This window comes from Podarcis bocagei (assembly GCF_964188305.1).
Source record: "Podarcis bocagei genome assembly, chromosome: 2".
Taxonomy (NCBI): Eukaryota; Metazoa; Chordata; class Lepidosauria; order Squamata; family Lacertidae; genus Podarcis; species Podarcis bocagei.
The window spans coordinates 106,367,824-106,384,712 of record NC_138126.1 but is presented as its reverse complement, the minus strand read 5'-3'; the positions used below and the strand labels follow the sequence as shown (position 1 = coordinate 106,384,712).

General features: G+C 43.4%; 1 protein-coding gene across 3 annotated transcripts in view; it reads right to left on the bottom strand.

The window, feature by feature from the left end:
- Positions 1-13,294, bottom strand: part of SLC39A11 (solute carrier family 39 member 11) — a 277,726-nt gene extending 264,432 nt beyond the window's left edge. For 2 of the 3 annotated variants that reach the window (XM_081180946.1, XM_081180947.1), the window contains exons 1-3: positions 13,187-13,294; positions 9,987-10,119; positions 9,342-9,380 (exon numbers count right to left, since the gene is read on the bottom strand). In XM_081180946.1, coding sequence (XP_081037072.1) covers positions 9,342-9,380; positions 9,987-10,094 — 147 coding nt within the window. In that variant the 5' untranslated portion in view covers positions 10,095-10,119; positions 13,187-13,294. The remainder of the gene's footprint in view (positions 1-9,341; positions 9,381-9,986; positions 10,120-13,186) is intronic. The other variant, XM_081180948.1, reaches the window with a different exon arrangement.
- Between the last annotated feature and the right edge of the window lie 3,595 nt (positions 13,295-16,889).

Genomic DNA, 16,889 nt, shown 5'->3' with positions numbered 1-16,889 from the left:
GGTTTTTATGTTTTGCGCTTTTTCTTCTTTTTTATGTATTGTAGTGTTGTTGTTTTTTTCTATTTTTTCTTTTTTTCTATTACTCTCAAACTATAAATAAATATTATTTTTTTAAAAAAAGGAAACACACAAAGGGGGCTGTGGGGACACGTCTGCTAGCTTCACCACCACCCCATATTGCCATTCTGGCTGCGCTCCACAAGCTTCAAGGAGCCTCCTGTTGCAAGCCATGTGGGGAGCCCCCAGAAATGCAGGAGGGCTCTCCATGTCAGACATTCTCTCTCCAATCTGTGGGAATGATGGGGATGCAGTGCTAGAACACTCAACCCTGCAGTCAACCTCACATGTTGACATAGAACCAAAAAATAATCAGAAGAGGGTTAGAGGGTTGCTTCAAGTGAGGTCTGTCTACATTTCCCATTTGGTTTGAGTATTATACAGAACCAAACAGTTACAAAAGCTTCTTTCAGCTTATCAAGTAAAGGGTCTATAAAAGTAAAGGTAAAGGGGCCCCTGACCATTAGGTCCAGTCGTGACCGACTCTGGGGTTGCGGAGCTCATCTCGCTTTATTGGCCGAGGGAGCCGGCGTACAGCTTCCAGGTCATGTGGCCAGCATGACTAAGCCGCTTCTGGTGAACCAGAGCAGTGCACGGAAACGCCGTTTACCTTCCCGCCGGAGCGGTACCTATTTATCTACTTACACTTTGACGTTATTTCGAACTGCTAGGTTGGCAGCAGCAGGGACCGAGCAACAGGAGCTCACCCCGTCGTGGGGATTTGAACCGCTGACCTTCTGATCGGCAAGTCCTAGGCTCAGTGGTTTAACCCACAGCGCCACCTGTGTCCGATTTAAAAAAAGGGTCTATACTCTGAGGCAAAATTCTTTTCTTCCAAGGCAATAAAGGGGCTAATTTATAGGCAGAAATTGCTGTGCTGGCATAAAGGGTTCAGCTTTTGAGCTATGATTTAGCAGACATGTTTCCCACCCCCACCCCCCCGGCCCCCTAAAAATTGCAGATAATCCAATATGGATTGGTCAGCATGACTGATCATTTCAGTGACTTGACATTTCAGCAATGGAGTTGAAAACAGCCATGAGGAATTTGTGAAAATGGTAAGAGAAGATGGTGCTGCTATCAAAAGATTCTAAATGTTACCACGATAGCAAAGACTGAAAAGACAGGTTTGCTGGAGAGTGCCTCTGTGCTACGAAAACGTTACACAAGCTAGCTAGAAAATAAGGAGGCAAGGCTCTCTCTTTCCAACAGAAATGAAATCTCTTGCTGGGTAGCCAAAGGAAAAAGAGAGAGCCTATCAGAAGACAATATGGCTAGATCTGGAGCCACAAGAATGACTATTGAGTTCTGGTTCTCCATTGCTTCTGGGACCTGAACTTTAATTTAGATCAGGCATAGGCAAACTCCGGCCCTCCAGATGTTTGGGACTACAACTCCCATCATCCCTAGCTAACAGGGCCAGTGGTCAGGGATGATGGGAATTATAGTCCCAAACATCTGGAGGGCCGGAGTTTGCCTATGCCTGATTTAGATTATTTTGTGCAAAAGGAAGTTGTGAACAATGGTTCCTTGCCCTGTAATACGTTCTTCTGTTGCAAGCGGCATTGTACTTGTAATGTTGTTTGCAGAGCCCTCTGAATGGCCCTCCTGCCACTCCACATGGATCTGAGGGTCTTATAAAATCTTAAAATGAATGAAAAAAAGTTTTGGAGATTCAGCTGATACCAAATCAAAGTTTCATCTAGATTGGTTAGGTGCCAATTCTGGAAAGACTCTTTTCTTACATAGCCAGCGTGGTGTAGTGGTTAAAAGCAGTGGAATCGTAATCTGGTGAACCGGGTTCGATTCCCCGCTCCTCCACCTGCAGCTGCTGGGTGACCTTGGGCCAGTCGCACTTCTCTGAAGTCTCTCAGCCCCACTCACCTCACAGAGTGTTTGTTGTGGGGGAGGAAGGGAAAGGAGAATGTTAGCCGCTTTGAGACTCCTTAAAGGGAGTGAAAGGCGGGATATCAAATCCAAACTCTTCTTCTTCTTATAAACCCTCTACACCAGATTTCAACGAGCAATTACAGCTGTCTAAAATGATCCGTTCTTGGAAGGGCAGGCCGATTTAACTGCGGGGAGAGGAAAGGGAGTGCAAGACACGTCACTGTTTTATGCTGTCCAACCCTGTGTGCAAACATGTACCCAGTTCCTGCATGTGGAATATACAAGAGGTTACTTCCTATACGTAGCGACTGGGCACCAAGAACAAACTCTTTTTATCAAAACTGGATCAAGGTGGTCCTGTTGGGGAGCTCTCATGGGGGGGGCTGTAACCACATGCAAAGCAGAGCAACAGGAGGCATGAAGCTGCTTTTAAGGGGATGCAATGCTCTGATGCAAAATATATCAAAGCATTCTGCAGTATGCCGCTTTAAACACACGCACACATACACAAAATTATTTATTATTGGCTTAAAACACACCTAGAGAGATTGGGGGCGGGGGAATTATAAGCTGATTATCATTTTTCTGCAGTGATTTGGGCAGTGTGTTTTTTTCTATAAAAAAATGTTTAGGGGTACTCTCATTTAGACTCAAGAAAAGCACCATTTTATAGTTCAAATCGGGAAAAATAAATACAGTAAAAAGAGTCACAAAATGTTTAGGTGTATGCGTACCCCGGGGGGGGGGGGAACACTGGAATTGGGAAATAAAAATGTATCATCTTTACAGATATAGAATAATACCCAAAACAGTTCACAGAGAATTGATGAACTGCTAACTGCATGCCAAAGATGCCTAAGCAAAGTTTCAACACAATCCCTCAATCTGGTGTGGATTCCCACAGGCTGATAACTGCCTGCTCCAAGGAACTTCCAGGGCTATCTTTCAAGCAGAAGTCCCAGGCCGGGAGTGAGATGGGAAATAATTAAGAGAACACCTTGAGGAGGGGAAGGAAGGAGAAAGTAAAGCTAGTGCCAGCACATGTGAACTTTCTTTATTTTATTTTATTTTTTAAAGGCACACCAAGTATCCAGTCCGTGGCACAATTTGCATGTCCCTGTATACCACGAACGAGCCAGTTGCCCTTTCCTGCTATTATGTGGGAGAAGCAAATCATGAATTTCTGACTTAAGTGCTTTGTCACAGCCAGAAATTGTGGCTTGTTTCATCCAAACAAATCATAATCAATACAGTGGTACCTCAAGTTACAGACGCTTCAGGTTACAGACTCCGCTAACCCAGAAATAGTACTTCAGGTTAAGAACTTTGCTTCAGGATGAGAACAGAAACCGTGCTCCGGTGGCGCGGCGGCAGCAGGAGGCCACATTGGCTAAAGTGGTACCTCAGGTTAAGAACAGTTTCAGGTTAAGAACGGACCTCCAGAATGAGTTAAGTTCTTAACCTGAGGTACCACTGTAAACCAAGAAGAATCTTTGGTTACAGATCATGGTTTGCTTAGAGCAAAACAAACCATCACCCTCTGTTCAGAGGGGCTGCAAAGCCAAATAACCATGGTCTGTTTCTACCACGATAGCAGGGAAGATCAAAGCAGCCAAGAGCGAATTTCACGGTAAACTGTGGTTTGCTGTGATATGTGAACAAGGCCTGGATCTGCTCATTTGCAAAGGTGAGGACTTCACTACGAAAAGGAACACTTCTGAGGGCCTTCTGGCAGTTCCCTCACTGTGAGAAGCGAAGTTACAGGGAACCAGGCAGAGTGCCTTCTCAGTAGTGGCGCCCAGCTTGTGGTACGCCCTCCCATCAGATGTCAAAGAAATAAACAACTATCAGACTTTTAAAAGACATCTGAAGGCAGCCCTGTTTAGGGAAGCTTTTAATACTGGATGAATTATTGTATTTTAATATTCTGCTGGAAGTCGCCCAGAGTGGCTGAGGAAACCCAGCCAGATGGGCGGGGTATATAATTATTAATTATTAATTATTAATTATTAATTATTAATTATTAATTATTAATTATTAATTATTAATTATTAATTATTAATTATTAATTATTAATTATTAATTATTAATTATTAATTATTAATTATTAATTATTAGTGCATGCCATTGCATAGAAACATTGGTAGTAGACAGAGCTGGCAGGTGAGGGGACACCCTTTCATAATAATATAGCCATCTGTTAATTCCTCAATTTCTCCACGCAGGTAGACTAGGAAGATGGGAATCTGACTTCATAATCTCTCAGAGAAATCCTATATGCAGTGATGCTAGGACCAGAAACATGCCACCATGAAGCCAGAGAAGAAAGCACACAGGAGTGAATTCCTAATTTAGAATTAAATTCTCAGCGCCTTTTCGATTGGCTGATTGTCACACAACGGAATCAGTGTCGCCAGCTTCAGTGTTACCCACAAGTTGCCAAAACAAAATTAAAACACAAAAAGCGTTCTTAAAGGGGGCTATCACGCTGGCTGCTTGTCAAAAACCAGCAAACATCGTTTTCGATTCTGGAATTGGAAAAGCGATATTTGTTTCAGAGGCCTTTGCAAAACAAAGAAGGAAAATGTATCAAATACCTAAAGCTCTTAAACAGTGTCAGAACTCAATGGAATAATCAACAGAACGGAATATAAAAATTCATTTCATGCATGATTGCTTAACTGCTGGAGTGTGCTGAATTTCTCCTGAAAGAATGACTAGCCATTTAAAAAAAAAAAAGCACTTTTATTATGGTCCTAAATCACTGTAAGTTCTTCTCCCACCCACCTCAAAGCTGGAGAAACAAAGCAGAAAAGGATCCAGCAACCCACCACAAACTTGTGGCAAGATATATACCATCTAAAAAGCATCCTGGACTTGACTTGAGACTAAGTGGGCCATACAACAAGAACTTATATAATTTGTTGTTGTTGATACCCCGCCTATCTGGCTGGGTTTCCCCAGCCACTCTGGGCAGCTCCCGACAGAATTAAAAGCACAATAGATCATCAAACATTAATAACTTCCCTAAACAGGGCTGCCTAAACAAGTGTAGTGGTTAAGAGCGGTAGTCTTGTAATCTGGTGAACCGGGTTTGCTTCCCCACTCCTCCACATGCAGCTGCTGGATGACCTTGGGCTAGTCACACTTCTTTGAAGTCTCTCAGCCCCACTCACCTCACAGAGTGTTTGTGGTGGGGGAGGAAGGGAAAGGAGATTGCTAGCCGCTTTGAGACTCCTTCAGGTAGTGATAAAGCAGGATATAAAATCCAAACTCTTCTTCTTCTTCTATTTCCTTGAAATATATGCTCGATCAATTCACCAGGCAAATATTGTTAGATAATTTTTTTAATGAGAATTTAAAGGGGGGGGAGAAAGCAATGGATGCTAAAAGCTGTCTATTACATTTTTACCCTACACTTCCCTAAGCTTAAGACTGCATACATTTGTCACTCTGTGGTATGCTCACAATAGCCTGTAAATTGGGAGTATCTTGGTTCAAAGTTGTTTCCTCAGTGGAAACAGAACAATAGTGGCTTCCATTAAACAACACGTTCCAATAAAGCAATGACTGAGTGCATCGTCATCCAGATTTGAAAGAAATACTACCTTGCAAAATCTTCTCCCTTATCCATTCGACAAATCTTCCTACCATTACTTAATTGTCCCTTAATGGAAATCAATCCTGCCTTTTTTTAAAAAAAAAAAAAAAAAGCTTCATTTTATCAGTGCAACAGATGCAAGCTTGGATTCCTTCACAGGCCCACACAGAAAAACAAGAGACACTGCGCTCAGGATTAAATGGGTGTAGCTTGAGCAATTTACACACACAACTGGCCAAGCAGCAACTTGCTCCATAGTTGATATTCATATGGACTCTCTGCTACCTGACAAAGACTTGCTTGTCCATTAACAGCCTGCCAGGACTTGAATGGGAGCTTGAGAAGATGCCCTGAGGCAGCATCTGTTACAAGGAAAATGATAAAGAGGCCAACAACAAACCGCAATTCTGCCAGGAAATCGGGCTCAGCAGAGACCTCCTGAACAAATTTCTTGCTGCTGCTCCTTTCTGGGAGGCATCCTGAGATGTCATTTCAGATTCAGGGTGGAAGAATGATGGGACTGAAGAGCATCTGCTATCTCATCAAGGAACACAAAGGCAGAAACAAGGCCAGCAATAGCAATGGAACTGCATACAATGAGGATGGCCAATCCTGGAAACCATATGGACCACATTGGAGGAGGAGATCCTTCAAGTAGGTCCTCCTAGCCCAGCTTTGCCCAACCTGGTGACTTTCACATGTTTTGGACTACCATCCCCATCAGCTCCAGCCAGTAAGGCTGTGGAAAGTTGTCCTACACACACACACACACACACACGCACACACACACACACACACAACACTGGATTAACATTTGCAGGAAGTGCTCTACTTTGAAGGCCCCAGCTATCTGAGAGATGTGTGAATGTTGACTAGATACAAAGACTTCTTGGCAGTGGTACCCAGAAGATCTGAGCCTGAAAAGCATATACAGGTATGAAAAAGGAAGCGATTCAGCTCTGTGGGCTTCTCAAGGCTCGGAGAGACCAATGAACAGAAACCAAAACAACCAACCAAGAGGGTACGAAGGAAAGGGAAGTCCTCTGGGACCCGGGGTGGTGGCGGTGATAGTGAAAAATGGAATAACTGGGGGTAGGTGGGTGGAGATGCAATGACAGCAATGGTGAGGTGCATGCAAGAGAGATAATAAAAAGGGAGAGCTCAAGAAAGGAAGGAAAGGAAACTTGACATGAGCCAACAGTGTGACGCGGCAGCTAAAAAGGCCAATGCAATTCTGGGCCTCATCAATAGGAGTATAGCATCTAGATCAAGGGAAGTAATAGTGCCACTGTATTCTGCTCTGGTCAGACCTCACCTGGAGTACTGTGTCCAGTTCTGGGCACCACAATTCAAGAAGGACACTGACAAACTGGAATGTGTCCAGAGGAGGGCAACCAAAATGGTCAAAGGCCTGGAAACGATGCCTTATGAGGAACGGCTAAGAGAGCTGGGCATGTTTAGCCTAGAGAAGAGGAGGTTAAGGGGTGATATGATAGCCATGTTCAAATATATAAAAGGATGTCACATAGAGGAGGGAGAAAGGTTGTTTTCTGCTGCTCCAGAGAAGCGGACACGGAGCAATGGAGCCAAACTACAAGAAAGAAGATTCCACCTAAACATTAGGAAGAACTTCCTGACAGTAAGAGCTGTTCGACAGTGGAATTTGCTGCCAAGGAGTGTGGTGGAGTCTCCTTCTTTGGAGGTCTTTAAGCAGAGGCTTGACAACCATATGTCAGGAGTGCTCTGATGGTGTTTCCTGCTTGGCAGGGGGTTGGACTCGATGGCCCTTGTGGTCTCTTCCAACTCTATGATTCTATGATTCTATGATTCTAAGAAAGAAGATGAGTATACATCCAGTAAAACTTGAAATTGCTATTGTACAGGTTGTCCCCTGCAACAACCATCATCAGATCACATCCATCTCCATTGACTGAACCATAACCATCACGGTTCTAGTGCTTTTCCATGGTACAAAAACACGACTCCAAGATATGGCCCCTTTTGGATCTTCTAGATTTTGACAAGGGGTCCCCTCAAAATCACCAGCAAATCATAGGTCAGCTGTTTCTACAGATGTATTATAATAATTTGCTGGTGGTTTTGTTGTCATCTTATGAAGTTCCATGAGGATCTGGATAAAACTTTCTGCATTGCTGGCAAGCACTGGATCCGTGATTTTATTTTATTTTTTACTGTGCTGTCTTTTCAAAGTAATTATTTTGTTCCTAGATTTTCCACTTAACAAAATTTTAGATGCAGCAGCTTGCAGCTCCATCTCCAGAGCTGGCTATATTTGCAATTATCATCTGGAAAAAACTAAGGCATAACGAACAATTTTACATTCCAACTAAGTTATATGTAAGAGATTTCATGTTCTCAGAGTAATAGAAAATGTTTATGTTTGCCTCCTCGTTATGTCTCCAAAACTCTTTATTTGTTTATTTTTCAGGGTGAAAATGGAATGCATGTATTTGGTTTTTGTCATTTTTTTAATCAGGTTTCAACATTTCCATAAATTTTACACCCATTCCCATGGAATGTTAACACCACATCCACCTTGTTTTTTTACAAACTGAAAATTCAATTTCCCTTCATGAATGTTTCTACAAGGAGAGGGGGGACCCAAGAGACCCAAATAAAAACCACAACTGCAGCTAAAGCAGTCTCCCTTGAGTTGTACCCAATGAAGTCATTGATGATATGATATGATGATATGATATGATATGATATGATATGATATGATACAATACGATACGATAAGATAATCTTTATTGTCATTGTCCCATACAGAATAACGAAAATCTACATCAGACATTCAGAAACCAACAAGCCTGCTATGCCAGCTATCCCAGCCTGGTTAGCCCACTAAAAACTCTGATACCCCATAAAATCAGGGGGGAAGGAAAGACACACAGGAAGTCCCATCACATAGGCGGAAGCTACAGCACTAATGGGACAACTTTGTTGATTATAACCCCCTCAACTTTGGAATAAAATACAATATACTCCCATAGAAACTACCTTACGCTGCGTTTAAAACCAAAATCGCATTTGAATAGAAACTGTTTCTCAGGCGGCTAGTCCTAGTCTTTATAACCCTGTACCTCCTTCCAGAAGGCAGAAGCTGAAAGAGATCATTTCTGGGGTACGCACTATGCTGCAGCTTTCTTATGGCACCTGGAAGCATAGATTTGATCCAAGGTAGGGAGAGTGAACCCAATTATTCTCTCTGCAGTCTTTATAACCCTGGACAACATTGTTTTTTCCCTGACTGTGCAGCTCCCAAACCACACACAGAGACCTATTGGGGCAAGGACTTCCACCTGTGCCATGAGACCTTAACTCCCTCTCCTCTCCCAATTCACCCCCTGAAAACTGCTCCAGAGGACTGGGGGAACCCCTGGGACAGATCTGAGGGTGATGGGGAGAGGAAGGCAAGACACACAGGAAGTCCCATCACATAGGCGGAAGCTACAGCACTAATGGGACAACTTTGTTGATTATAACCCCCTCAACTTTGGAATAAAATTCAGTACAGGAGAAATGCATTACCTGGCACCAGAGACAACATTACACCTGCTCTCCCCTCAGAAGTACCAACTCAAGAGAGGGCATGATAAATGCTGCCCAAATTCTTCTGATATCTCACACAGATATAATTAGCCCTCGAGCAGTTATGCAAGAAACACTAATGCAAAAAGGCAGGCAAGCGAAGCACCATCGGTAGCCAAAGAGACAAGATCAGGACAACATACAGAGCAAATTAAAAGAAACAAGGGTGTGCTACACTTACCCCTGCAGCAAAACCCAGGCTGCCATCGAGGATCCGTCTCTGCAAATTAAAACAAAAGAGCTTAGATCGCTACGAGAGGCAAGGTATGGCAGCTTGTTGTGTAAGAGCAAGACGAAATACAGAGTTGGAGACCTAGCCACAGTTCAGCAAAGAACTTTGGCTAATGGACACAAACTTCCACCCAACTTGCAACATCCCTGTGAGGCAGCTCGCCATATTTCCACCTGACAAGTGAGAAACTTAAACTAACAGCAACTTGTGTGTTTACTCAGCAGGTCCATAACTCAACAGGTTATTAGCCCAGGTCTCCAGGCCTAATGCTCTAAATACACCTGTATATTCAAACAAAAAAAGAACAACGGCAGAAATAGCAGAAAGGTTTAAGTCAGGAACATACAGTGACAGTGTTAATTGGACTGCATCATCCAATTAATGTTCACATTGAGCAAAATTCAATTAAACGGTTGTGCTAGCAGGAGCCAGTGCTGTTAGCATAACAAAGCCTTCCTCCTGCTTCCCCCATTGGCTTGGATGTGGGGTCAGAAGATCCCCCCAGAACAGGGTGCAGGGGGAGCAGAGAAGACATTCTTCAATTTGGAAGCAGAAAGCTGCACCCTGAAAAACGAACTGAAGTACGAGACTCACCTGCCCGCTGGAGAAGATAAACACAAGCGCTGAGCCAGCAGCTGTCAATCCCCAGGTGAAGAACGTTCCTAGCAATGCTTGTGACACTGGACTGTAACCCAGTAACATACTGAGTGCTCCTGGATTTGATGACCTAGGACAGATGTAAAGCCAACGTAAAGGCAGGGTACTTTCAACATTAAAGCACCATTCAAAAAAAATTCTTTCCAATCAGATTTTCAGAGGTTCCACACACACCTATTGCTCTTATTACCAGAGACAGATGATGAATGGATGGATGGATGGATGGATGGACGGACGGACGGATAGGTAGATGATATAATTTTCTTAATCAGATTTGCATTGCATTCTAAAGGTATTTTCCAGTGGATCTGAATAAGGGAGGTGCAATTTCAAGTGCCACTTCCCTCCCAGAGCCAGTTTGGGGCAGAACTCAGGCAAAACTCTCTTCCAAGCATCAGTTCCCCCTTGTGAAACTGCAATATGTTTGCAACCCTGCACACAACAACAACGGAGCAAAAGTCCTTAGGATTGTACTGACCACCTTGAAAGGATTATTGTGAATTTAATGAAGATTACAGAACAAATCATTTCTGGTGCAGTCCTGCTCAAAAACAAGTCCCATTGCTTTCAAGTGCGTATGAAGCCTTAATTTCATTCAGAATGAACAAAGCATCTAAACTGATGTGATATTCTTCCATTTACAGAGTATGTCCCCAGAGGTGGATAAATTTATACATATCCAACACAGCCAAATAATTATGAACAGCCAAAACCAGAGATACTCAGCATATCTTGCACGTAATCCATAGAAACTCAAGGGAATGGTAAACCACGCCTTATGCTGACTCTGGAGTATTTCTGATCAAACGCCACAAAAATGAGAACTCCGGAAAAGGAACTGGAATAGCAACGAAAAGATGCAGCCTCACACCCTTGCACTCTACTTATGACCTCCCTGTGTGGGGTTTATATACTGGAGGTGGCATGCTTTGTAATATTGACATACCTGGGGTGGGTGTTGACTTGGGGAGGGTGTGGCTCTTTTAAATCCCCCCCCCCATTAAAGCAGTGGTGGCCAAACGTGGCCCTCCAGCTATTTTTTGGGGTCTACAATTCCCATCATCCCTGACCACTGGTCCTGTTAGCTAGGGATGATGGGAGTTGTAGTCCAAAAACAGCTGGAGAGCCAAGTTTGGCCAACACTGCATTAAAGTCAATGGGAGAGAAATGACTTGTACCAGGCCCATGGCTGGAGTTCATTTGTGCCATCATCAGCATGTGTCCTGATGCGAGTTCCTTCCCTTTGCTGCCTCAGAATGAGGCCGACTTTGGCCATTTCGCTGGCATTTTCCTCTATGGTGGAACAGCTCAGGTCACAGGGTATCCCCCCCCCCCCCCGTGTATCCAGGTTTTGGTGTGGTTTTTTTGCTAAGAAAACCCCTTCAGTCGGCAGAACTCAAATTCAGGATTGCTCAAACCTTCTCATGCCTAAAGCGAGACGCAGTCTTTTTCACACAGGGGAGACCCTCAAGAGTGATTTGTTGGCAAAGCGCTCCGCTCCATCCAGTGCAGTTGCTGAGCATCAGGCCTTGCAGAACGTAATTCAGATTCATGGAGGTGAACCAGAGTCTCTCACTCACACACACTTTAACAACCCCATGGGGAAAGGGTTGGATGGAGACAGACATACATACACACATACACACACCCCACATATACAGTGTTGTAAATTAGCACGTCTTGCGACCGGCGCGGGTCCAGTTGCGATCACATGGAGATCTCTGGATGTCAGGTTCGCGATTAACATCTCCATCTGGCAGGTCCCTCCAGCTTTCTTAAGCAGGTAAGCAGAAGAGCTTATTTATTCCATGTCCATCTTTTTTTCTCCAAGGATAGCTCACTCCGCTCCTCAGTTAATCCCCACAATGACACTGTCAGGTAGGTTAAGAGGCTGTGACTGGCCCAATTACTCGGCTCCCTAGTTTACCAAGAACAAAGTATGATGTGGAACATGCCACAAAGCTTCCTGATAAAATAAAATAAAGAAGACTGAGTGGTGTAGCACCCAACAGCCGTTTGTGTTCCTGCAACAAGTTTGTAGCTAATGTACACACATATATCATACCATTGGACCAGGGACAGTGGGGTGGGAAGAGAGCAGCTAAGTGCTCATCCAAAACATGTGTTCAGAGTTTGGGCACAGGTATGGGCATAACAATGGGACGCGGGTGGCGCTGTGGGTTAAACCACATAGCCTAGGACTTGCCGATCAGAAGGTTGGCGGTTCGAATCCCCATGACGGGGTGAGCTCCCATTGTTCAGTCTCTGCTCCTGCCAACCTAGCAGTTTGAAAGCACGTCAAAGTGCAAGTAGATAAATAGGTACCACTCCAGCGAGAAGGTAAACAGCGTTTCTGTGCGCTGCTCTGGTTTGCCAGAAGCAGCTTAGTCATGCTGGCCACATGACCCGGAAGCTGTACGCCAGCTCCCTCGGCCAATAAAGCGAGATGAGCGCCGCAACTCCAGAGTCAGCCACAACTGGACCTAATGGTCAGGGGTCCCATTACCTTTACCTTTATGGGCGTAGCCAGGATTTTTGTTGAGGGGGGCGCAAGCCTTTGGGGGGGAACCTCAGTTAGCTATGTATTTTTATTGATTTTTATTGATTTGGGGGAGGAGGGACTGCCCCTCCCTGCCCTCCCCTCTTGGCTACGCCATGGACCCACGTATGACGTTCCTCTTTCCCTGATCCAGCGGGCAACTTAACTTCATAAAACTAGCAACCAGGAAGAAGACTTGCGAAATTTGCAACCGCACTGAAGCTGTAAGTCGTGTTCTGCACAGTCTCCTTTCAGTTGTGCAAGCACAGACCTACTGACACAGCCTACCCAGCGTTTGAACTGCGCCTGAATGAATGAATGAGTCTGCTTGCCACCTTGCAAAATACAAACCCCCCACCACAAAAGGGGGGACGGACTCTTTCCATTAGAATTGTTGTTGTTTTTTGCACAATCACGAATTGTTCTAATATGCACACCTTCTAGCCAAGGGATCTGTTCCATAACACAGTTCTAATCTGTTCGACATTCGTATTTAACTAAAAACATTTCCTGGTTTAACTTCCTGGGTTTTACCAATAACCTGCTTTAAAGACCACTTTAAAGAAGGGGGGGGGATACGTAACAAGAATCAACTCACTGCACATGAACCACTTCTAGGACCGCGCAGGAGTTGCAAGTTATCGCAGGCGCTTCAATTCCGGCAGCCACTTCCGAGTTCCTCTGTACACGTGTCTCTCAAACAGGCGTGGCTCCGCCCACTATCCCCCCGCTTCAGCCACTAGCAACGCGGCGCGAAGGTGCAGCGTGGATTCTGCGGTGCACGCCTCCTAGCTTTGGAAAAAGTGGAGCGGGCGGCTAAGTTTGTGCGCGTCTTTGCTGCGGTCGAGGATCGCGATAGGGCTGTGAAGTTCCCGCTGATTACCAGCTTGCTTACACAGGGAGAGCTTGTTTGCTTTCCAAGGGCATATGTTTTTCTTGTAATTATTTGTATGTTGTGTGTGTTGGCGTGCACGCACATACATACACACACGTATATGTATATGATAGTTTTCTTTTTTGAAGTTCATATTTTTATCTGTAAGCCTCCTTGAGTCCCATGGGGGGAAAGGTAGGGTATAAATAAAGATATAATAATAATAATAATAATAATAATAATAATAATAATAATAATAATAATAATAATAATAATAATAATAATAATAATAATAGAATTGTAGAGTTGACTCATCTAGTCCAACCCCCTGCAATGTAGGAATCTCAGCTAAAACATCCATGACAGACAAGGTTCGAAATTAGCAGGGCACCAGGCACATTTTGTGCCTAAATATTCTCCATTTGCAAGCACCTCCCAAAGTCTGAGTGCCTATTATTATTATTATTATTATTATTATTATTATTATTATTATTATTATTATTATTTTGCGCCTGGCTGACACTCAAGGATTATTGAAATGTATGTGCTTTGAAGCCTCAAAGTATACGTTTAGGTAGACAATACGTTAAGGAGTTTAGCGATAAAGAGTAGAGTGTTTCGAAAACTGAAGTTTGGTAACAATATTTTTATCGTAAACATCAAATTAAACATGTATTAATAATCTCTCTTAAAATGTGATATTAACAATGTGTCACTTATATAAATTGTGTATTAGTTCATGCTTATCAAAATAATAAAAAAGTGTTGCTGACCCTCCAAAAAATGGCGACTAGACATTCTGTTTTGGTGCCCACAACCCAAGTCCCAGGAGCCATTTAGCTCCTAGCTTTTAAATCCCAGTTTCTAACACTGATGACAGATAGCCATCATCATCATCATCATGAATCAAAAAGTTGTCAAAAAGTTTGGTTGTTATTTTTACACTCGAATCAAGGCAGTGGGGTTCTCCTTCACTAAACTTATAGGAATAAGTACAAAATCCAGTATTATTGTTGTAAGCTTTACATACTATTGTTGGCAAACAGTTGTGTTTCATGGCCACCTGACCTCTGTACTTGCAACGATAGTTTCTCTATGTATCCATATGTAATGTGTGTGTTCATACATATATTTATGCTTACAGACACATTCCAGCTCAGTAAACCATGTCATGCAGTTTGATGAAACTGACTACAGTTCATTAGACTGCTTTAAGGTACCACAAGAGTTGAATTTTTGCTTCTGAAAATGTGACCTTCTCATGTGGCCAGTATCCTCCAAAATCAAAAAATCTTAACATTCTATTGCTTTAAACAGCTTATTCGACAATTGTTATGAAACATCCATGCTTTTGCCATTATCTTATTTATTTATTTTATTTATGAATTGCCTTCCATGAGGCATCCCAAAACAATTTACAATGTAACGTACATAAAACAGTAGCATATGCAAAAACAGTTGAAGCAATTACATTTATAAAAGCAATTATATTTTAAAAACTATAAATATATAAACAATTTGAAACAACAACAGCACATTGAAACAATTCCAATTCCAACAAGAGGAATGCCAAATGGAACAAACTCACTAGGTGTGGCTTTCTTCAGCACTACATCACCAAACTAGTTAAATTTATTCACGCTGCGCTGATTTTTGAAAGCAGATATCATCAAGAGGGGAGGAAAAGTAACAGTCTTCCCTGGATCTCTTTTGGCTGCTATCACAAAGAAAACAGCAGGTTTTCTGACCCTTGTGAACTTGACTCACCTTGCTATAATTTTTGCTGTATACAAAGAGCTCGGTGGGACTGCGGCTGTTTATTTGAAAAAGAGCCATGGACCTCCCAGAATAAGCAACAATCTTTAGAAACTGCATTCCTGAGCATACTTAATCTGGAAGCATGTCCAAAACTCTGTGGGATTCTCACTTATAAACTTTCATCAGAAAGGCCAGTCCAAATCGGACAAGGAGGGGTGGAGGGTGGCGCAGAGAATTAACTGTGCTACTCTGTTAAGGTAAAAATAATAATAATCAGCAATGGTTTAGAATCGCCTTTGGTTTTTCCCAAGACTCGTTGGCAAAGGTACTTCATCTTCCTACCATAATTGTCTTGGCGTGTGCATGTTTCACAGTATTACCTGGTTCTGTTAGCAGGCAGCATTAATGGGCTGTCACTTAGCAGACTTATCGATTGCCCATTTGCTCACCATTAAGTGGAAGGTGGAATAGCTAGCCCTGAAGAGCCAATTGGTCTAGAGAGTCAATAGCACAGCTTGATAATTGGATATTTGTGGTGGTAACCGTAACATCCCTTTTGCCTGCAACTGATGGGATCCGGCTGTCAGCTGTAACCTAAACAAACTCAATGCCCCTTCAGGAGCAAACAGAAGCACAGATTTCTTGTATACCCCTGTTGTTCCAGCTTCAAACATAAAAGGAGAGGCTGAAATGGCAACAAGAACTGAAGCACATGCCCATTGGAAATCTAACTTCACATCGCATGTACAGTGATATTCACAAGCAGCTATTTCTATTTGCTGGATTAATTTGTGAACAGAATGGAGGTAGCAGCCTCAGTCCAGTATACCTGAAGGAACGCCTCCACCCCCAGCATTCAGCCCAGACATTGAGGTCCAGCTCCGAGGGCCTTCTGCCAGTTCCCTCACTGCGAGAAATGAAGTTACAGAGAACCAGTCAGAGGGCCTTCTCGGTATTGGTACCCTCCCTGTGGAATGCCCTCCCATCAGATGTCAAGGAGATAAATAACTATACAACTTTTAGAAGACACCTGAAGGCAGCCTCGTATCAGGAAGGGATAGTCAACATGGTGCTCTCTGGATGTTGTTAGACTCCATCAGCCCCAGACAGCAAGGCTAATAGTCAGGGATGAGATTACAGTGGTACCTTGGGTTAAGAACTTAATTTGTTATGGAGGTCCATTCTTAACCTGAAACTGTTCTTAACCCATAGCTGTCAACTTTTTCCTTTTTTTAAGGGAAATTCCCTTATTCCGAATAGGATTCCTCGCAAGAAAAGGGAAAAGTTGACAGCTATGTCTTAACCTGAGGTACCACTTTAGCTAATGGGGCCTCCTGCTGCTGCTGCTGTGCTGCCGCTGCACAGTTTCTGTTCTCATCCTGAAGCAAAGTTCTTAACCCAAGGTACTATTTCTGGGTTAGTGGAGTCTGTAAACTGAAGCGTCTGTAACCTGAAGCATATGTAACCCGAAGTACCACTGTATTTGGAATGGGAAAGATGGAGGGCACAAGGAGAAGGGGACGACAGAGGACGATATGGTTGGATAGTGTTCTCGAAGCTACCAGCATGAGTTTGACCAAACTGCGGGAGGCAATGGAAGACAGGAGTGCCTGGCGTGCTCTGGTCCATGGGGTCACGAAGAGTCGGATACGACTAAACGACAACAACA